At 47.0% G+C, this 23,608-nt stretch overlaps 1 protein-coding gene across 1 annotated transcript in view; it reads right to left on the reverse strand.

Moving 5' to 3' along the window:
- HGD (homogentisate 1,2-dioxygenase) overlaps window positions 1–22,786 on the reverse strand; it is an 87,190-nt gene extending 64,404 nt beyond the window's left edge. The window contains exon 1 of the mRNA XM_077479599.1: window positions 22,640–22,786. Coding sequence (XP_077335725.1) covers window positions 22,640–22,654 — 15 coding nt within the window. The 5' untranslated portion in view covers window positions 22,655–22,786. The remainder of the gene's footprint in view (window positions 1–22,639) is intronic.
- Window positions 22,787–23,608: the final 822 nt, after the last annotated feature.

The following is a 23,608-nucleotide window of genomic DNA, read 5'->3' on the forward strand; positions in this document are numbered from 1 at the left end:
AATTACTTTAAAGGACGCACCAGACTTGGTTGAGTGGCTCGCTCAGCCTTACTCTTCTGCACCCTCCTCATCCTCTCGATCTGCACCCTCTTCTTCACTCTCTGCTATGTGCACCCCCAAAGACACTACCACCAACAACACCACCACCACCACCACATACCTTCCGCTTGAGTAACAGGAATTATTTTCCGATCCATATCAAGAGGACATTTCATGTCATATTTCTACTGGGGCTGCTTATTATGAGGGGCTCCCACCATCCCTGTGCTGTGCTGACTTTCTCCTGGGGCTGCTTATTATGAGGGGTTCCCACCATTCCTGTGCTATGCTGACATCCTCCTGGGGCTGCTTATTATGAGGGGCTCCCACCATCCCTGTGCTATGCTGACATCCTCCTGGGGCTGCTTATTATGAGGGGCTCCCACCATCCCTAGTGCTATGCTCATTATGAGGGGCTCCCACCATCCCTGTGCTGTGCTGACTTCCTCCTGGGGCTGCTTATTATGAGGGGCTCCCACCGTCCCTGTGCTATGCTCATTATGAGGGGCTCCCACCATCCCTGTGCTGTGCCGACTTCCTCCTGGGGCTGCTTATTATGAGAGGCTCCCACCGTCCCTGTGCTATGCTGACATCCTCCTGGGGCTGCTTATTATGAGGGGCTCCCACCATCCCTGTGCTATGCTGACATCCTCCTGGGGCTGTACCTCTGCTGTGCATATTTTGAGGTGCTCCCACCATCCCTGTGCTATGCTCATTATGAGGGGCTCCCACCATCCCTGTGCTGTGCTGACTTCCTCCTGGGGCTCCTTACAGTGCAGGTGTCAGTGCTGTATATCACGGTGCTGATGTCAGTGCTCTCTATCACGGTGCTGCTGTCAGTGCTGTATATCACGGTGCTGGTGTGAGTGCTTTATGTCACGCTGCTGATGTCAGTGCTCTCTATCACGGTGCTGCTGTCAGTGCTGTATATCACGGTGCTGGTGTGAGTGCTTTATGTCACGCTGCTGATGTCAGTGCTCTCTATCACGGTGCTGCTGTCAGATGACTCTATCACGGTGCAGGTGTCATTGCTGTATGTCACGCTGCTGATGTCAGTGCTCTCTATCACGGTGCTGCTGTCAGATGACTCTATCACGGTGCAGGTGTCATTGCTGTATGTCACGCTGCTGATGTCAGTGCTCTCTATCACGGTGCTGTTGTCAGATGACTCTATCACGGTGCAGGTGTCATTGCTGTATGTCACGCTGCTGATGTCAGTGCTCTCTATCACGGTGCTGGTGTCAGATCACTCTATCACAGTGCAGGTGTCATTGCTGTATGTCACGCTGCTGATGTCAGTGCTCTCTATCACAGTGCTGCTGTCAGTGCTGCATATCACGGTGCTGGTGTGAGTGCTTTATGTCACGCTGCTGATGTCAGTGCTCTCTATCACGGTGCTGTTGTCAGATCACTCTATCACGGTGCAGGTGTCATTGCTGTATGTCACGCTGCTGATGTCAGTGCTCTCTATCACGGTGCTGGTGTCAGATGACTCTATCACGGTGCAGGTGTCATTGCTGTATGTCACGCTGCTGATGTCAGTGCTCTCTATCACGGTGCTGCTGTCAGTGCTGCATATCACGGTGCTGGTGTGAGTGCTTTATGTCACGCTGCTGATGTCAGTGCTCTCTATCACGGTGCTGTTGTCAGATCACTCTGTCACGGTGCAGGTGTCATTTCTGTATGTCACGCTGCTGGTGATCTCCTGCACCCTCTTCTTTGCCTACCCTGGTCCCTGACCTTCCCTCTCCTCCATTGCCTTCATGCGCTCCACAGTTCTGAATTGTCACAACAATTTCCCATATAAAAATAGGTTTGCAAAGTTCGCCTCCCATTGAAGTCAATGGGGCCCCCCTGCGAACGTTACGGTTCGCAAACTATCGGCCGCGTTCGTGGTCCGCGTTCGCGAAACGTCCCGTCGGAAGTTCGTCCATCACTAACTGACACCACAGACGGCCTCACAGCCACAGATTCTGACGGGACAGAGACACTAGGATCCCCTGGTACAACCTCCACCAGCCCAGATTCTTTTCTATCCAGACGGAAGAATTCCTCCACTAACTCTGGCTTATTGTGCAAAGCCTCAGGGCACCGGCTATAAGGGTGACCAATCTTATCACATAGGTTACATTTAATGATGTTACAGTCCCTTGCCAGGTACCCCAGTTCCTGGCATAAAGAGCACTTCTGTTCTGGACATTTAGAGGAGAAATGTCCCTTGTATAAAAAAAGAATGCTTGTAGTTGTCGATCCCAGATTCACCTCATACATGTGTTATGTCATTGGCCATGTGGTGGGACTATGTTTGCACAGCTATTAAATATTTTGTGGCTGCAAATTTGACCTGTAGGTTTGCAAAGTTCGCCTCCCATTGAAGTCAATGGGGCCCGCCGCGAACGTTACGGTTCGCAAACTATCGGCCGCGTTCGCGGTCCACGTTCGCGAAACGTCCCGTCGGAAGTTCGTCCATCACTAATCATCAGTCAGATCACATATATAAAGGAGAGAGAGATCCCTGATCATCATCAGTCAGATCACATATATAAAGGAGAAAGAGACCCGATCATCAGTCAGATCACATATATAAAGGAGAGAGAGAGTCCTGATCATCAGTCAGATCACATATATAAAGGAGAGAGAGAGTCCTGATCATCAGTCAGATCACATATATAAAGGAGAGAGAGAGTCCTGATCATCAGTCAGATCACATATATAAAGGAGAGAGAGAGACCCGATCATCAGTCAGATCACATATATAAAGGAGAGAGAGAGAGACCCGATCATCAGTCAGATCACATATATAAAGGAGGAGAGAGAGACCCGATCATCAGTCAGATCACATATATAAAGGAGAGAGAGAGAGACCCGATCATCAGTCGGATCACATATATAAAGGAGAGAGAGAGAGACCCGATCATCAGTCAGATCACATATATAAAGGAGAGAGAGAGAGACCCGATCATCAGTCAGATCACATATATAAAGGAGAGAGAGAGAGACCCGATCATCAGTCAGATCACATATATAAAGGAGAGAGAGAGAGACCCGATCATCAGTCAGATCACATATATAAAGGAGAGAGAGAGAGACCCGATCATCAGTCAGATCACATATAAAAAGGAGGAGAGAGAGACCCGATCATCAGTCAGATCACATATATAAAGGAGAGAGAGAGAGAGACCCGATCATCAGTCAGATCACATATATAAAGGAGAGAGAGAGAGAGACCCGATCATCAGTCAGATCACATATATAAAGGAGAGAGAGAGAGACCCGATCATCAGTCAGATCACATATATAAAGGAGAGAGAGAGAGACCCGATCATCAGTCAGATCACATATATAAAGGAGAGAGAGACCCGATCATCAGTCAGATCACATATATAAAGGAGAGAGAGAGAGACCCGATCATCAGTCAGATCACATATATAAAGGAGAGAGAGAGAGACCCGATCATCAGTCAGATCACATATATAAAGGAGGAGAGAGAGACCCGATCATCAGTCAGATCACATATATAAAGGAGACAGAGAGAGACCCGATCATCAGTCAGATCACATATATAAAGGAGAGAGAGAGAGACCCGATCATCAGTCAGATCACATATATAAAGGAGAGAGAGAGAGACCCGATCATCAGTCAGATCACATATATAAAGGAGAGAGAGAGAGACCCGATCATCAGTCAGATCACATATATAAAGGAGAGAGAGAGAGACCCGATCATCAGTCAGATCACATATATAAAGGAGAGAGAGAGAGACCCGATCATCAGTCAGATCACATATAAAAAGGAGGAGAGAGAGACCCGATCATCAGTCAGATCACATATATAAAGGAGAGAGAGAGAGAGACCCGATCATCAGTCAGATCACATATATAAAGGAGAGAGAGAGAGAGACCCGATCATCAGTCAGATCACATATATAAAGGAGAGAGAGAGAGACCCGATCATCAGTCAGATCACATATATAAAGGAGAGAGAGAGAGACCCGATCATCAGTCAGATCACATATATAAAGGAGAGAGAGATCCGATCATCAGTCAGATCACATATTTAAAGGAGAGAGAGAGACCCGATCATCAGTCAGATCACATATATAAAGGAGAGAGAGAGAGACCCGATCATCAGTCAGATCACATATATAAAGGAGGAGAGAGAGACCCGATCATCAGTCAGATCACATATATAAAGGAGAGAGAGAGAGACCCGATCATCAGTCAGATCACATATATAAAGGAGAGAGAGAGAGACCCGATCATCAGTCAGATCACATATATAAAGGAGAGAGAGATAGACCCGATCATCAGTCAGATCACATATATAAAGGAGAGAGAGAGAGACCCGATCATCAGTCAGATCACATATATAAAGGAGAGAGAGAGAGACCCGATCATCAGTCAGATCACATATATAAAGGAGAGAGAGAGAGACCCGATCATCAGTCAGATCACATATAAAAAGGAGGAGAGAGAGACCCGATCATCAGTCAGATCACATATATAAAGGAGAGAGAGAGAGAGAGACCCGATCATCAGTCAGATCACATATATAAAGGAGAGAGAGAGAGAGACCCGATCATCAGTCAGATCACATATATAAAGGAGAGAGAGAGAGACCCGATCATCAGTCAGATCACATATATAAAGGAGAGAGAGAGAGACCCGATCATCAGTCAGATCACATATATAAAGGAGAGAGAGATCCGATCATCAGTCAGATCACATATATAAAGGAGAGAGAGAGATCCGATCTTCAGTCAGATCACATATATAAAGGAGAGAGAGACCCGATCATCAGTCAGATCACATATATAAAGGAGAGAGAGAGAGACCCGATCATCAGTCAGATCACATATATAAAGGAGAGAGAGAGACCCGATCATCAGTCAGATCACATATATAAAGGAGAGAGAGAGAGAGACCCGATCATCAGTCAGATCACATATATAAAGGAGAGAGAGAGAGACCCGATCATCAGTCAGATCACATATATAAAGGAGAGAGAGAGAGACCCGATCATCAGTCAGATCACATATATAAAGGAGAGAGAGAGATCCGATCTTCAGTCAGATCACATATATAAAGGAGAGAGAGAGAGAGAGAGAGAGTCCTGATCATCAGTCAGATCACATATATAAAGGAGAGAGAGAGAGACCCGATCATCAGTCAGATCACATATATAAAGGAGAGAGAGAGAGACCCGATCATCAGTCAGATCACATATATAAAGGAGAGAGAGAGAGACCCGATCATCAGTCAGATCACATATATAAAGGAGAGAGAGAGAGACCCGATCATCAGTCAGATCACATATATAAAGGAGAGAGAGAGACCCGATCATCAGTCAGATCACATGTATAAAGGAGAGAGACCCGATCATCAGTCAGATCACATATATAAAGGAGAGAGAGAGAGACCCGATCATCAGTCAGATCACATATATAAAGGAGAGAGAGAGACCCGATCATCAGTCAGATCACACATATAAAGGAGAGAGAGAGAGAGAGAGAGAGTCCTGATCATCAGTCAGATCACATATATAAAGGAGAGAGAGAGTCCTGATCATCAGTCAGATCACATATATAAAGGAGAGAGAGAGACCCGATCATCAGTCAGATCACATATATAAAGGAGAGAGAGAGAGACCCGATCATCAGTCAGATCACATATATAAAGGAGGAGAGAGAGAGACCCGATCATCAGTCAGATCACATATATAAAGGAGAGACAGAGAGAGAGACCCGATCATCAGTCAGATCACATATATAAAGGAGAGAGAGAGAGACCCGATCATCAGTCAGATCACATATATAAAGGAGAGAGAGAGACCCGATCATCAGTCAGATCACATATATAAAGGAGAAAGAGAGAGACCCGATCATCAGTCAGATCACATATATAAAGGAGAGAGAGAGAGAGAGACCCGATCATCAGTCAGATCACATATACAAAGGAGAGAGAGCGAGACCCGATCATCAGTCAGATCACATATATAAAGGAGAGAGAGAGAGACCCGATCATCAGTCAGATCACATATATAAAGGAGAGAGAGATCCGATCATCAGTCAGATCACATATATAAAGGAGGAGAGAGAGAAACCCGATCATCAGTCAGATCACATATATAAAGGAGAGAGAGAGAGAGACCCGATCATCAGTCAGATCACATATATAAAGGAGGAGAGAGAGAAACCCGATCATCAGTCAGAACACATATATAAAGGAGAGAGAGAGAGAGACCCAATCATCAGTCAGATCACATATATAAAGGAGAGAGAGAGACCCGATCATCAGTCAGATTACATATATAAAGGAGAGAGAGAGAGAGACCCGATCATCAGTCAGATCACATATATAAAGGAGAGAGAGAGACCCGATCATCAGTCAGATCACATATATAAAGGAGAGAGAGAGAGACCCGATCATCAGTCAGATCACATATATAAAGGAGAGAGAGAGAGACCCGATCATCAGTCAGATCACATATATAAAGGAGAGAGAGAGACCCGATCATCAGTCAGATCACATATATAAAGGAGAGAGAGAGAGAGACCCGATCATCAGTCAGATCACATATATAAAGGAGGAGAGAAAGACTCGATCATCAGTCAGATCACATATATAAAGGACAGACCCGATCATCAGTCAGATCACATATATAAAGGACAGACCCGATCATCAGTCAGATCACATATATAAAGGACAGACCCGATCATCAGTCAGATCACATATATAAAGGACAGACCCGATCATCAGTCAGATCACATATATAAAGGAGAGAGAGAGATCCCTGATCATCAGTCAGATCACATATATAAAGGACAGACCCGATCATCAGTCAGATCACATATATAAAGGAGAGAGAGAGACCCGATCATCAGTCAGATCACATATATAAAGGAGAGAGAGAGAGAGAGAGACCCGATCATTAGTCAGATCACATATATAAAGGAGAGAGAGAGACCCGATCATCAGTCAGATCACATATATAAAGGAGAGAGAGAGAGACCCGATCATCAGTCAGATCACATATATAAAGGAGAGAGAGAGAGAGAGATCCGATCATCAGTCAGATCACATATATAAAGGAGGAGAGAAAGACTCGATCATCAGTCAGATCACATATATAAAGGACAGACCCGATCATCAGTCAGATCACATATATAAAGGATAGACCCGATCATCAGTCAGATCACATATATAAAGGACAGACCCGATCATCAGTCAGATCACATATATAAAGGACAGACCCGATCATCAGTCAGATCACATATATAAAGGACAGACCCGATCATCAGTCAGATCACATATATAAAGGAGAGAGAGAGATCCCTGATCATCTGTCAGATCACATATATAAAGGACAGACCCGATCATCAGTCAGATCACATATATAAAGGAGAGATCCCCGATCATCAGTCAGATCACATATATAAAGGACAGACCCGATCATCAGTCAGATCACATATATAAAGGAGAGAGAGAGATCCCTGATCATCAGTCAGATCACATATATAAAGGACAGACCCGATCATCAGTCAGATCACATATATAAAGGAGAGATCCCCGATCATCAGTCAGATCACATATATAAAGGAGAGATCCCCGATCATCAGTGAGATCTGGGGTGGCTTGGGAGGCGCTTTACAGGTGCTATTTTTAGTGCTAAAACACCTGAAAAGCACCTCAATTTGAAAGGGGTCATAGAGAGCTACAAAGTAACATTATTTAGACAGGAGAAGGGGGAGATACAAAGTAACACTGTTGATAAACATTGATCAGACAGGAGATGGAGAGGAACAAAGTAACATTATTTAGACAGGAGATACAAAGTAACATTGTTTATAAACATTGATCAGACTGGAGATAGAGAGATACAAAGTAACATTGTTGATAAACATTGATCAGACAGGAGATAACTAGAGAGTAACATTTATTATAAACATTGATCAGATAGGAGATTTAGCTTGGAGTAGAGGTGAAGGGAAGTCAGTGGATCAGTTGGCAGAGAGGGGTGATGGACACTGAGGGCTCATTTACACTTGCTTAAAAACAAGGCTTCGGACATGCTTTTTTAAAGCTCTCTGAACCCCAGTCAAAGCTCCTGTAACTAAATAAAATGGTTAGCTTACATTCCTGTTTACACCTTGCTTTTGCTTTGCTTCAAAAATGTTACCCCATGTCGCTTTAGTGGAGCTTCAAAGCATCTTCAAAGCCTCCATAGAAGTCTATGGCAAAGCTCGATTGAAGCACTTGCAGCTTTTGAGAGGCTTTAATCCAAGCTTCAAAAATGCACTACCCGAAGTATCACCAAAGCATCAAAAACACATTAAAAAAGCATGTTGAAGAGGTAGGCGCTTTAATGTGTGTTGAAGTCGAAGCGAGTGTAAATGAGCCCTTAAAGTGGTTGTAAACCTAGTTACACCACTTTTACCTACAGGTAAGCTTATAATGAGGCTTATCTGTAGGTACTGGAAATATCTCCTATATTGCGGCCACCAGCGGGGACATCGCGGGCTTTGTTTCCTGGTAAATGCAACATAATGGGCTAGTATGTGATGCGATGCATATTAGCCCATTATGCTTTTACTTTGCAGGGTAAAAAAGAGTAAGTAAAACCCATCAGGGTTTACTTCCTCTTTAATGTTTGGTGTTGTAGCTCAGGGCAGAGGTGAAGGTGGTGGGTATAGAGGTTGGTGATGTAGCTCGGAGCAGAGGTGAAGGGAAGCCAATGGAGGGAGTGGCAAGGGGGGTGGTAGACATTGAGCAGTTGGTGATGTAACTCAGAACAGAGGTGAAGGTGGTGGGTATAGAGGTTGGTGATGTAGCTCGGAGCAGAGGTGAAGGGAAGCCAATGGAGGGAGTGGCAAAGGGGATGGTAGACACTGAGCGGTTGGTGATGTAACTCAGAACAGAGGTGAAGGTGGTGGGTATAGAGGTTGGTGATGTAGCTCGGGTGATGAGGTAAAAGGAAGCCAATGGAGGGATTGGCAGAGGGGGTGGAAGACACTGAATCGTTGGTGATGTAGCTCAGAGAAGAGGTGAAGGGAAGTAAGAGGTGGGGATTGGCAGAGGAGTGTGGTGGATACTGAGAGGTTGGTGATGTAGTTTGGGGAAAATGTGTAGAGGAGTCAATGAAGGGATTGGCAGAGAGAGGTGGAGGACACTGAGCATTTGGTGATGTAGCTCACAGCAGAGGTGAAAGGAAGTCAATGGAGGGATTGGCAGAGTGCGGGGTGGGGTGTGGACACCGAGTGGTTGGTGATATACAGTAGCTCCAAGTAAAGGTGAAGGGAAGTCAGCAGAGGAATTGGCAGAGAGGGCTGGTTGGTGATGTAGCTCGTGGCAGAGGTGAAGGGAAGTCAACAGAGGGATTGGCAGATAGAGGGGAGGGATACTGAATGTTTAGTGTTGCCATGTGGAGCAGAGGTGAAGGGAAATCAATGGGGGTATTGGCAGAGAGGAGTGGTGGACACTGAGTGGTTGGTGATGGCGCTTGGGACAGAGATGGAGGGAAGCTGGTGGAGCGATTGGCAGAGAGGGGTGATGGACACTTAAAGTGGTTGTAAACCCTTACAACACACTTTGACCTACAGGTAAGCCTAGATTAAGGCTTACCTGTAGGTCCAAGAAATATCTCCTAAACCTATACGGTGACAGTGGCGCGCAGGCGCACTGAGCGCGGCATTTCCAACGACGGAGCTGCCACGCGTGTCGGCTCCCGTGCGCATGCACGGGAGTGACGTCATCGCGGCTTCGCCAAATGACAGCGGCGGAGCTGCGAGACCCCACCGAGAAGATGGATGCGCCGGACTACAGGGGACAGCGGTGACTTCGCTGGCTCCTGTGTCAGGTAAGGGACACATAATGGACTACTATGCGATGTGATGCGATGCATAGTAGTCCATTATGCTTTGCCTTTGCAGGGAATGAAAGAGGAAGTAAACTCATCAGGGTTTACTTCCTCTCTAATGTTTGGTGTTGTATTTCAGGGCAGAGATAAAGGTGGTGGGTATAGAGGTTGGTGATGTAGCTTGGAGCAGAGGCGCAGGGAAGTAAGTGGTGGGGATCGGCAGAGAAAGGTGATGGATACTGAGAGGTTGGTGATATATTGTGGTGCAAAGGTGTAGAGGAGTCAATGAACAGATTGGCAGAGAGAGGTGAAGGTCACTGAACATTTGGTGATGAAGCTCACAGCAGAGGTGAGGGGAAATCAATGGAGGGATTGGCAGAGTGCGGGGTGGAGTGAGGACAGGGCCGATCCTGGGCGGGTGCACGGGGTGCACCACGCCCAAGCGCCGCAAGCTGAGGAGGGGGGGGGGCACCAATGCTCAAGCTCAGCCTCCCTGGGACTGGCGTCGTGTCACTTTAAGTTTCTATGGCACGCGGTGGTGCCCAGGATCGGCCCTGGGTGTGGACACTGAGTGGTTGGTGAAGTTGCTAGTGGCAGAGGTGAAGGGAAGCCAGTGGAGGGATTGGCAGAGTGGGGTAGTGGACACTGAGCGGTTGGTGATGTAGCTTGGAGGAGAGGTGAAGGGAAGCCAGTGGAGGGATTGGCAGAGTGGGGTAGTGGACACTGAGCGGTTGGTGATGTAGCTTGGAGGAGAGGTGAAGGGAAGCCAGTGGAGGGATTGGCAGAGTGGGGTAGTGGACACTGAGCGGTTGGTGATGTAGCTTGGAGGAGAGGTGAAGGGAAGCCAGTGGAGGGATTGGCAGAGTGGGGTAGTGGACACTGAGCGGTTGGTGATGTAGCTTGGAGGAGAGGTGAAGGGAAGCCAGTGGAGGGATTGGCAGAGTGGGGTAGTGGACACTGAGCGGTTGGTGATGTAGCTTAGAGGAGAGGTGAAGGGAATCCAAAAGGGCGATTGGGATAGGGGTGGTGATGTAGTTAGGGGCAGAGATGGAGGGGAGCTGGTGGAGGGATTGGCAGAGAGGGGTGACAGACATTTAGTGGGGTGGATGAGTCTGGCAGCAATATATTGACACAGCAGAAAAGCTAAAAATTAACTTTTAGAAGAATCCAGAGGTGAACTGAAGACTGTTTGTATGTGTTTCTCGGCTTTGTTCTTTAATCAAACCCGCAAAGCTCCAGGCTTTTGGCGCCTTTGTCTGTGGCTTTGGTGACATTTGCTAATCTCGCTCACATGCAGAGCTGTAAAATATTTAGCAGCCCCCTCCCCCCTCTATCCTGGTGGGCTCACCCTGTACCCCCCCCCACCAAGGAACCAATATCCATGGAGGGTGACCTTTCCAGGCCGCGCGCCATCGGGGTGCGGCACAGCCAGCGCTGGTAATCACAGCACCTGGCAGTAAGACGCTTTGAAACAATCATTTATTTATAAATGGCAGGACGTCTCCTACAGGTGGCTGAGAATCCAGTAATTAACATTGTGCTTAATCGCACGGAGGCGAGAGAACGCAGGATTAACCCCGAAGACATGAGCCAACACCGAGACCGCAATATGTGCACAAGACCCTCCACTCCCCTTGGATTGGTATGCTTTATTTAAAGTGGACCTGTCATCATGCATATTTTCATTTAAAAATTGAATGAAAACAAGTGTGGCGCTACTTCGTATAAATAATAAAAAAAAAAAAAATATATATATATATATATATATATATATATATATATATATATACAGTATCTCACAAAAGTGAGTACACCCCTCACATTTTTGTAAATCTTTTCATGTGACAACACTGAAGAAATGACACTTGTCTACAATGTAAAGTAGTGAGTGTACAGCTTGTATAACGGTGTAAATTTTCTGTCCCCTCAAAATAACTCAACACACAGCCATTAATGTCTAAACCGCTGGCAACAAAAGTGAGTACACCCCCTAAGTGAAAATGTCCAAATTGGGCCCAACGTGTCAATATTTTGTGTGGCCGCCATTATTTTCCAGCACTGCCTTCACCCTCTTGGGGCATGGAGGTCACCAGAGCTTCACAGGTTGGCAATGGAGTCCTCTTCTCCTCCTCCATGATGACATCACGGAGCTGGTAGATGTTGGAGATCTTGCGCTCCTCCACCTTCCGTTTGAGGATGTCCCACAGATGCTCAATAGGGTTTAGGTCTGGAGACATGCTTGGCCAGTCCATCACCTTTACCCTCAGCTTCTTTAGCAAGGCATTGGTCATCTTGGAGGTGTGTTTGGGGTCGTTATCGTGTTGGAATACTTCCCTGCGGCCCAGTCTCTGAAGGGAGAGGATCATGCTCTGCTTCAGTATGTCACAGTACATGTTGGCATTCATGGTTCCCTCAATGATCTGTAGCCCCCCAGTGCCGGCAGCACTCATGCAGCCCCAGACCATGACACTCCCACCACCATGCTTGACTGTAGACAAGACACACTTGTCTTTGTCCTCCTCACCTGGTTGCCCCCACACACGCCTGACACCATCTGAACCAAATAAGTTTATCATGGTCTCATCAGACCACAGGACAGGGTTCCAGTAATTTATGTCCTTAGTCTGCTTGTCTACAGCAAACTGTTTGCGGGTTTTTTGTGCATCATCTTTAGAAGAGGCTTCCTTCTGGGACGACAGCCATGCAAACCAATTTGATGCAGTGTGCGGCGTATGGTCTGAGCACTGAAAGGCTGACCCCCCACCCCTTCAACCTCTGCAGAAATGCTGGCAGCACTCATATGTCTATTTCCCAAAGACAACCTCTGGATATATCGCTGAGCACGTGACCTCAACTTCTTTGGTGGACCATGGCGAGGTCTGTTCTGAGTGGAACCTGTCCTGTTACACCGCTGTATGGTCTTGGCCACCGTGCTGCTGCTCAGTTTCAGGGTCTTGCCAATCTTCTTATAGCCTAGGCCATCTTTATGTAGAGCAAAAATTCTTTTTTTCAGATCCTCAGAGAGTGTTTTGCCATGAGGTGCCATGTTGAACTTCCAGTGACCAGTATGAGAGAGTGAGAGCGATAACGCCAAATTTAACACACCTGCTCCCCATTCACACCTGAGACCTTGCAACACTAACGAGTCATATGACACCGGGGAGGGAAAATGGCTAATTGGGCTCAATTTGGATATTTTCACTTAGGGGTGTACTCACTTGTTGCCAGCGGTTTAGACATTAATGGCTGTGTGTTGAGTTATTTTGAGGGGACAGCAAATTTACACTGTTATACAAGCTGGACACTCTGTCAGGGCTGGCTTAGTCCTTCCTCCTCTGGGCTGGCCGCTCAGCTGTTGGCTAATTGCCAGCTCTCTTCTCTTTCCACAGTTACCAGCTGTTCCCGATGATGCTCGTCTGACCTGCCTATTTAAAGCCTTCAAGCTCACTCTTTCCTTTGCCTTCACGTTGGTCACATCACAAGGAACCATCTCCTGCTGTTTGTTTCAAGACTGGCTTGCTGACATCCCTCCTGGCTTCTTATCCTGCTTGCGGTTGCTCTCCTTGGATCCCTGACTTCTGGACTGGCTGATTACCCGATCTGGTTTATGAACTTTGGACTGGCTGACTACCCGATCTGGCTACTGGACTCTGGTTCCTGACACACTCGCTACTTTATATTTTAGCAAAGTAGCATGGTGATGTCACCCGGTGGCCCTGCCCCTTATGACATCACCACCCGGGGCATGCTGGGACTGTGCCGTCATAAGGGGTGGGGCCACCGGGTGACATCACCCAGTGACCCCGCCCCATGCCTATATAAGTCGTTGCGCACCGTGTACACAGCATTACAGCGGGAGAGAGCGTGTCAACATCGGAAGAAGAGAAGAGGGAAGAAGACTACAGAAGAGACCGGGCCACTGCTAGCAAAAGAGCGGCAAATAAGCAGAAGATAGTGGAGGAGCCCGGGAGAAGAATCGGAGAGCAGAAGAAGAATCGGAGAGCGGGAAAAGAATCGGAGAGCGGGAGAAGAGGCCGGATAGCGGGAGAAGAAATGGAGACCGGGAGAGAAGGCCGGAGAGTGGGAGAAGAGGCTAGAGAGAGCGGAGGAGTCGGAAGAGACCCCAGAGCTGCCTAATAAACTACTTTAAAAACCTGTCTAATGTGTTTTTTTATTGACTTTCTTCCCCCAGGTGAATGGGTAGGGGTATGATGTACCCCATACTTATTCACATAGGGTGGGGGCTGGGATCTGGGGGCCATCTTATTAAAGGGGGCTTCCGGATTCCAATAAGCCCTCCCTCCCGCAGACCCTGACAACCAACGGCCAGGGTTGTCGAGAAGAGACCCTTGTCCTCATCAACATGGGGACAAGGTGCTTTGGGGTGGGGGGGGCCTGCAGAGCGCCCCCCTTCCCCTAAGCACTTGCCCCCCCATGTTGAGGGCACGCGGCCTGGTAGAGTTCGGGGGGGCACTCGCTCTTCCCCACTTGACCGTATGGGCTGCGTGCTCAGATAAGGGTCTGGTATGGACCTTGGGGGGACCCGCGTGCCGTTTTTTCGACATAGGGGGTTCCCCTTAAAATCCATACCAGGCGATGGGGCTGGCAAGGTGTCAATCTTGCCGATTAAAGCGACCTGATTGACTTCCTTTTCTAGTCCCATCGTAACTCATCATGTTCAAAATGAACGGACTTTAGTCCGTGTGTTTGCAAGTCCGTTCATTTGGAAGTCCGCCGGAACTCCGTCGGAAGACCGGCGGACCTAGTCTGCCGGGAAGTCCTGTCATGTGTGGGCAAGTTCGTCAGGACTCCGCCGGAAGTCCGTCAGGAAGTCCGTTGGACCTAGTCTGATCTGCTGGTCCAGATCTCAAATTTCGTTTGTCGGAAATTGTCCGATGGAAAATATCCGGTGGAGCCTACACACGGTCGAAATTTCCGGCAACAAGCTCCCGTTGAACATTTCCCGTGGGAAAATCTGATCATGTGTACGCGGCATAAGTCTTTTGACTAAAATGCCATTTTAGTTTTAGTCGTATTTTAGTCATCTCAGTTGTTTTAGTCGTATTTTAGTCTACTAAAATAGTATTCATTTAGTCGACTAAAAATGTTTTAGTCGTTTTAGTAGACTAAATTAACACAGATTTTGTTGCATTTGTTGCTTATTTTTTTCACGCAACAAATGGGTGTTTGTTTGTTTTTTTGCTGCATTTGTATTGCAATTAACAATGAATGGCAACACAAGTGTGACAGGTGGTTTCTGCAAATTCCATAAATATGTGCGGAAATCGCGTGCTTTTACGCGCACTCACGAAATGCTAAAAGTCTGAATAAATATCTCAGGATCTGTGTACATTTCTGTGTTTCTATCTGATACAATGTATAATTTTGATATAAAGTAACATTCTTCTTCACTGTGCTGATCCTTTATAGCTGTTGGCGGTGAAGCGGCGGACGGTCCCGTCCAGGACGGGGTTAAGCGGTGACAGCAGCAGGAATCTGACTTGTGTTTGAAGTTTAGTGCGGATTCCATGTGTCAGAACCGCTGGGCAGATGTGCGATTAGAGGCTGTGATAGGCTGAGAAGTGAACACTCCCCTCCCCTCCCCCTCCACCCTCTGCTTAATGGGCCCATCCAAAGTGCAACCGAAGCCTGCAAAGCTTCAAGGGTCAGAGAGGACAGCAAGAGAGCCCAGATCGTTCATCATTCCTATCATCATCATCATCCTTGTACTCTTCTCTTTATCCATCTAAAGTTCCATTCACATCTATGCATGTTGCTTTTGAGTGTCTCTGCAGTGCTTTTTGCCGTGCTTCCTACGTTTTTAGACGTGTAATTTTGCCACGTTTTTTATACATTTTACATTTTTTTATGCTTTTTTTCTTTTTATTTGGCCAATTTGTTGTTGGGCAGATGAAATAATCCAAAATGCATCAAAAACGCGCTAAAAACGCACTACGCACGCACTATCCCTAAAATGTCCCCTCTTGCACCCCCCCCATTCAAATTTCCCCTCCTAGCTCAAATCTTCTACCCCACAAATGTCCCCTCTTGAACACATCCCCCCCCCCCCACACTTCAAATTTCTCTCTCCCAGCACATATTCCCCAAATTTCCCCTCCTAGCACAAATCTTCTATCCCTAAAATGTGCCCTCTTGCACACATTTTCTCCCCTCCCCCACTTCAAATTTCCCCCCTCCAGCACAAATTCCCCAAATTTACCCTCCAATCACAAATCTTCTACCCCTAAAATGTCCCCTCTTGCACACCCCCCCCCCCAATCCACTTAAAATGTTCCTCTCCCAGCACATATTCCCCAAAATTCCCCCTCCTATGACAAATCGTCTACCCTTAAAATGTTCCCTCTTGCACACCCCCCCCCCCCCCCCCACTTCAAATTTTTCCTCTCCCAGCACATTTTCCCCAAAATTCCCCCTCCTAGCACAAATCTTCTACCCTAAAATGTCCCCTCTTGCACACATTTCCCCCCCCCCCCCATTTCATATTTCTCTCTTCCACTACAATTTCCCCAAAATTCCCCTCCTAGCACAAATCTTCTACCCATAAAATGTCCCCTCTTGCACACATTTTCTCCCCCCCCCCCCCAACTTCAAATGTCCCCCTTCCACTACAAATTCCCCAAAATTCCCCTCCGTGCACAAATCTTTTACCCCTAAAATGTCCCATCTTGCACCTCCCCCCCCCCCCTCCACTTCAAATTTCCCTCTCCCAGCACATATTCCCCAAAATTGCCCCTCCTATCACAAATCTTCTACCCCTAAAATGTCCCCTCTTGCACAGATTCCCCCCCCCCCCCCCCCACTTCAAATTTTCCTCTCCCAGCACATATTCCCCAAAATTCCCCCTCCTATCACAAATCTTCTACTCCTAAATTGTCCCCTTTTGCACACATTCCCCCCCCCCACTTCAAATTTTCCCCTTCCAGGGCAAATTACCCAAATTACCCCTCCTAGCACAAATCTTCTACCCTAAAATGTTCCCTCTTGCACACATTTTCTCTCCCCCCCACTTCCAGCACAAATTCCCCAAATTTACCCTTCTAGCACAAATCTACCCCTAAAATGTCCCCTCTTGCACACATTCCCCCCCCCCCCCCACTTCAAATTTCCCCCTTCCAGGGCAAATTCCCCAAATTCCCCCTCCTATCACAAATCTTCTACTCCTAAATCGTCCCCTTTTGCACACATTCCCCCCCCCCACTTCAAATTTTCCCCTTCCAGGGCAAATTCCCCAAATTACCCCTCCTAGCACAAATCTTCTACCCTAAAATGTTCCCTCTTGCACACATTTTCTCTCCCCCCCCCCCCCACTTCCAGCACAAATTCCCCAAATTTACCCTTCTAGCACGAATCTACCCCTAAAATGTCCCCTCTTGCACACATTCCCCCCCCCCCCCCACTTCAATTTTCCCCCTTCCAGGGCAAGTTCCCCAAATTTCCCCTCCTAGCACAAATCTTCTACCCCTAAAATGTCCCCTCTTGCACACATTTTCTCCCCCCCCCCCCCACTTCAAATTTCCCCCTTCCAGCACAAATTCCCTAAAATTCCCCTCCTAGCACAAATCTTCTACCCCTAAAATGTTCCCTCTTGCACACATTTTCTCCCCCAACTTCAAATTTCCCCCATCCAGCACAAATCCCCTCTCCCTCAATCTCTTTGCGGCGTCCGCCCACCTCGCATGATACTACAGTGCCCAGGGCAGCTTCCCCTCCTGCCCACCCCCTTGTCCTGGCTACATTCACAAGACCTGCATGCCAAAAATTATACGTGTCCTGAGTGCTTTGTGCCGGCCAAACCCTGCATTCTTACAATGCAAAGCATGGTTTACTTTTTAAACTTTATTGAAATGCCAACATGATGTTTCATTCTTGTCTAGCTACTGTGGCGGAGCTGTAGCACGGTGACTGGCACCGACATCGGGTGAGCGATGGTGCACTGTGGAAACATGCAGCATGTCTGCATTGTTCTGCGTTGCACTGTAACCCACCTAAAGGCAGCATTGCGGTGTGAACAGGGCGCATAGAAAACCATTGCCCTTGGGGTGACTGGCGTTGATCTAGTGCAGAAAAACGACAATCCCCACACATAGCAATCTATGTAAAAAAAAAAAAGAAAGCAATTGGCAGACATTTTAACCGTTCACCTGGGCGTCACGAATGGCTGCCGTATTGTTTGTAATTAGAGATGGCCTTGCGGTTCGCGATTCGCCAAACCGGCAGACTTCTGGCGCTGTTCGCGGTGGACATATTCGTTTACATTGTGAAGAACTTTGACTCATGACACATCCAACATGGGGTACAGGACAGTCAATTGAGACATTTCAGCACATGGACAATTGGACATTCCCCCTAACTTATAAATAGACCTGATCTGGCGGCCATTTTACATTCTGTCTTTTGTAAGTGTAGGGACAGGACACTGTGTGGAGCAGGGACAGTCAGTCTAATCACTAGCTATTACTATTAGGTTCAGAAAAGTCCTTTTAAGGACTGGTATAGGTGTACAGTATATAGGGTTGTAATACACTTATTATATACTTTCTTTCAAATATAGAAAGCATATTATAGTGCACTGCATGCAGTGCTGCTGACCGATTCTGCAGCTGTCGTTTCTCAGTGTAGGGACAGTTTGGTTTTGGAGCAGGCACAGTCTGCAATTCACTAGCTACTAGGGCCACAAAGGTCCTTTTAAGGACTGGTATAGGTGTACAGTATATAGGGTTGTAATACACGTATAATATACTTTCTTTCAAATATAGAAAGCATATTATAGTGCACTGCATGCAGTGCTGCTGACCGATTCTGCAGCTGTCGTTTCTCAGTGTAGGGACAGTTTGGTGTTTGGAGCAGGGACAGTCTGCAATTCACTAGCTACTAGCTAGCTACTATTAGGTCCACAAAGGTCCTTTTAAGGACTGGTATAGGTGTATTATTTGGTGTGCAGTATATAGGGGTGTAATACACGTATAAAATACTTGCACATATAGAAAGCATAGTATAGTGCATTTCCACTGTGCAGCATTGTGACTGCTGAGCGGTTCTGCAGCGATACTACAAAGAGTGACAAACGCAATTAGAACACATATACTGCACTTCTCTGGAGACTTTTGTCACAGGGTCATTTAAAAAATGACAGGCAGAGGAAGAGGCAGGCCCTTCCGCAGGGGTGGTAGGGGTAGGGTAGGAGCAACAGACTTGAGCCAAAGTGGCAAATTGCAGAAGTGCTCTCTATCTCGGTGCTGGTGTCAGTGCTCTCTATCTCGGTGCTGGTGTCAGTGCTCTCTATCTCGGTGCTGGTGTCAGTGCTCTCTATCTCGGTGCTGGTGTCAGTGCTCTCTATCACGGTGCTGGTGTCAGTGCTCTCTATCACGGTGCTGGTGTCAGTGCTCTCTATCTCGGTGCTGGTGTCAGTGCTCTCTCTATCTCGGTGCTGGTGTCAGTGCTCTCTCTATCTCGGTGCTGGTGTCAGTGCTCTCTCTATCTCGGTGCTGGTGTCAGTGCTCTCTCTATCTCGGTGCTGGTGTCAGTGCTCTCTCTCTATCTCGGTGCTGGTGTGGTGTCAGTGCTCTCTATCTCGGTGCTGGTGTGGTCTCAGTGCTCTCTATCACGGTGCTGGTGTCAGTGCTCTCTATCACGGTGCTGGTGTCAGTGCTCTCTATCACGGTGCTGGTGTCAGTGCTCTCTATCACGGTGCTGGTGTCAGTGCTCTCTCTCTATCTCTGTGCTGGTGTCAGTGCTCTCTATCTCAGTGCTGGTGTGGTGTCAGTGCTCTCTATCTTGGTGCTGGTGTGGTGTCAGTGCTCTCTATCTCGGTGCTGGTGTCAGTGTTCTCTATCACGGTGCTGGTGTCAGTGCTCTCTATCACGGTGCTGGTGTCAGTGCTCTCTCTCTATCTCAGTGCTGGTGTCAGTGCTCTCTCTCTCTATCTCGGTGCCGGTGTGGTGTCAGTGCTCTCTATCTCAGTGCTGGTGTGGTCTCAGTGCTCTCTATCATGGTGCTTGTGTCAGTGTTCTCTATCTCGGTGCTGGTGTCAGTGCTCTCTATCACGGTGCTGGTGTGGTGTCAGTGTTCTCTATCTTGGTGCTGGTGTCAGTGCTCTCTATCACGGTGCTGGTGTCAGTGCTCAGTCTCTATCGCGGTGCTGGTTTCAGACAGTGAGGGAGATAGCAGCGGAGAAGTCAATCAGCAGACAGTGCCAGCACCATGGCTGAGGATCAGCACTAGACTGGCACCTCCAGACCACCGCAGTGGAGCCCTGCATAGGTGGGGGTAAGGGCCGGGCAGAGGGAGGGGCTCAAGCACAGGTTGGCACACTGGGACACTGGCACAGGACTGCGCTGCCCTGACTGTGGCACTGATCATCTCCTACACCCCCTTCATAGCCTGGCCTGACCTTGCCTCCCCTCCATGGCCTTCATGCGCTCCTGAATCGACAAAATTTCACAGATAAAAAAAAGAATACTTGTCGTTGTCGATCCCATATTCACTTCATACTTTTGTTATGTCAGTGCCCATGTTGTGGGTCTATGTGTGCACAGCTAGTAAGTATTTTGTGGCTGAAAATATGACTTTTGGCCACGTTCGCGGTTCGCGTTCGCGAAGCGTCTCTTTGGAAGTTCGTCCATCACTATTTGTAATATATGTAACTCCTGTGACCGTCAGCGCCATCTAGTGGCCATAATGCGGTGTACTTTTTTTTGTTTTTTTAATGACCACTAGATGGAGCTGTAGATCATAGGACATAACTATATTACAAACAATGCTGCAAAATCAATATGTGTGTGGGTTTAAAGGGATGAAGTGGCAACCATAAGAATGGAACAAAAATTATTGTAATGTGTGTAAGCTGTCCTGATTAACACTTGGAAACATTGTTATGCTGACGAACTATAAGTCGCAGTACGTTCAACAATTTCCCTTTGGGAATATTGAAGTATTCTGAATCTGGCTATCTTCCTGTATGTACTAAGCAGCCTCAGAATACATGGCAGGCCATGCCCCTTAATCCAATGCACCCGGCCCCTAATCTACATACAAGGCACCGGATACATGGATTCCAATGGGGTTTTATTTTTTTCTAAGCACATGATTAGAGCCTAGGCTCTAATTGGCTTCAAAAAGGGGTGGGCTCGGGGCGCAGAGCACAGCGCCCTGATCCCACCCAGTTCTGTGACATTAACAAACTAATATTCGCTAATTTCTTCCTGTTTCTTCTCCTGGCCAATCAGGAAGCGATGGAGCACCAGCCGCCACTGCAACCTCCTATAATACATTTTAACCAGTTGGGAACCAGCCGCCGCAGTCGGCAGGTTGGCTCCCCTGGGCGCATCGCCGTAGCTATACGTCGGACACTTTAAATGCACTAGGGGGGGGGTTCATGCAAACGCGATGACGGAGCTGATGCGCATGGCTCCCCTGGGCGTATCGCCGTAGCTGTACGTCGGACACTTTAAATGCACTAGGGGGGGTTCACGCGAGCGCGACGATGGAGCTGATGCGCGTGCCTGGCGGCCACGATGTCCGCCGCGCACCCACGATCGCTCCTGAGAGAGACAGAACAGAGATCTGTCAATGTAAACAGACAGATCTCCGTTCTGTCAGGGGAGAGGAGACAGATCTGCTGTTCATACTGGCTAGGAACAGCAGTTACCTCCTCCTCGGTTACCTCCTCCAGGCAGTCCCATCCCCCCACAGTTAGAAACTCCTCCCTAGGACACAAATTAAACATCTTGATCGCCTCCCCGAGTGTTAACCCCTTCTCTGCCAATGACATTTATACAGTAATCAATGGCTATTTTAGGCTCTGTATAGATGTCAATGGTCCCAAAAAATTTACAAAAGTGTCCGATCTGTCTGCCGCAATGTCGCAGTCCCGCTGAAAATCGTTGAGCGCTGCCATTACTAGTAAAAAAAAAAAATTATAAAAAAATGCCATAAATCTATACCCTATCACTTTTGCGCAAACCAATGAATATACGCTTATTGAGATTTTTTTTAAACAAAAATATGTAGAAGAATACATATCTGCCTAAGCTGAGGAAGAAATTATTATTATTTTTTTGGATATTTATTATAGCAAAAAGTAAAAAATATCGATTTTGTTTAAAAATTTTAATTTTTTTTATTAACAGCGCAAAAAAACACAGCAGTGATCAAATACCACCAAAAGAAAGCTCTATTTGTGGGAAAAAAGATCTCAATTTTGTTTGGGTACGTTGTTGCATGACCGCGCAATTGTCAGTTAAAGCGTCGCCGTGCCGTATCGCAAAAAATAGCCTGGTCATGAAGGGGGCAAATCCTTCCGGTCCTTAAGTGGTTAAATTAATCCGCGCATTGGGACAATAACATAAGAAATAAAGGAGTAGTGGATAAATGAGAAAAAAACTGCATCCACCCATAATGGACATTCCAGTTAGAGGTGGAGTGCAGCAGAAAAAAGGCATTCCTTCCATTGCGTTCTTAGTAATGGAAACATAAATGAAAAAAACATTGTAGCGACTCCCTCTAATAATCGCAGAGCTGGGATTAGGGGACATATACCTTACAATATGTATGAGAAGACAATGAGAAGATGAGAAGACAATAGGAGATTTTAACCAAAAAAATGATATTATTCTGGGCCGCCAACAAAATTTAAATTAAGTATAATAATCCGTAACAGAATCACTATGTACATTTTTTCCTTACAGGAATACTCCGTCCAATGATATTGCAGCATTGGACTTACCTTGAGTTCCCCCATCTCTGCCGCTGTCACCTCTCCGCTCTTCTGCTGAGCACTGAGTCCTGTCCTCCAGATTTTAAACTTTCCGTCAATGTGGGTTTAATTAAACACAGGCCGCTGGCCTCTTACACAATTCTGCTCAGTGGCTGGCGGGGGGGGGAGACGTGCAAAGACAACCAAACACACACAAAGTAAAACTGAACAGATAAAAGCCAACAAACCCTCTACAACCTTTACATTATCTGTACAAATCTGCATATAAAAAATCCAAGACATGTCACAGTACATAGCAACAGAATCCTGGAAACACCTAAAAAGCCCTCCATGAGCTCAAGTCAGTGACTCTGCCTAGGCTGAGACAATGTCAATAGTCTGCTGCAGGCAGGAGCAAACATTTCCCCAGTCTCCTCCCAGAGATCAGACTGTAACATTGTAACTTTGTAGGGGGAGCTCAGAGATCAGACTGTAACATTGTAACTTTGTAGAGGGGAGTCCAGAGATCAGACTGTAACATTGTAACTTTGTAGAGGGGAGTCCAGAGATCAGACTGTAACATTGTAACTTTGTAGAGGGGAGTCCAGAGATCAGACTGTAACATTGTAACTTTGTAGAGGGGAGTCCAGAGATCAGACTGTAACATTGTAACTTTGTAGAGGGGAGTCCAGAGATCAGACTGTAACATTGTAACTTTGTAGAGGGGAGTCCAGAGATCAGACTGTAACATTGTAGCATTGTAGGGGGAGCTCAGAGATCAGACTGTAACATTGTAACTTTGTAGGGGGAGTCCAGAGATCAGACTGCAACATTGTAACTTTTTAGGGGGAGCTCAGAGATCAGACTGTAACATTGCAACTTTGTAGGGGGAGTCCAGAGATCAGACTGTAACATTGTAACTTTGTAGGGGGAGCCCAGAGATTAGACTGTAACATTGTAACTTTGTAGGAGGAGTCCAAAGATCAGACTGTAACATTG

Source organism: Lithobates pipiens, unplaced genomic scaffold (genome assembly GCF_037356315.1).
Source record: "Lithobates pipiens isolate NorthernLeopardFrog02 unplaced genomic scaffold, aLitPip1_a1.2 Scaffold_16, whole genome shotgun sequence".
Classification (NCBI taxonomy): domain Eukaryota; kingdom Metazoa; phylum Chordata; class Amphibia; order Anura; family Ranidae; genus Lithobates; species Lithobates pipiens.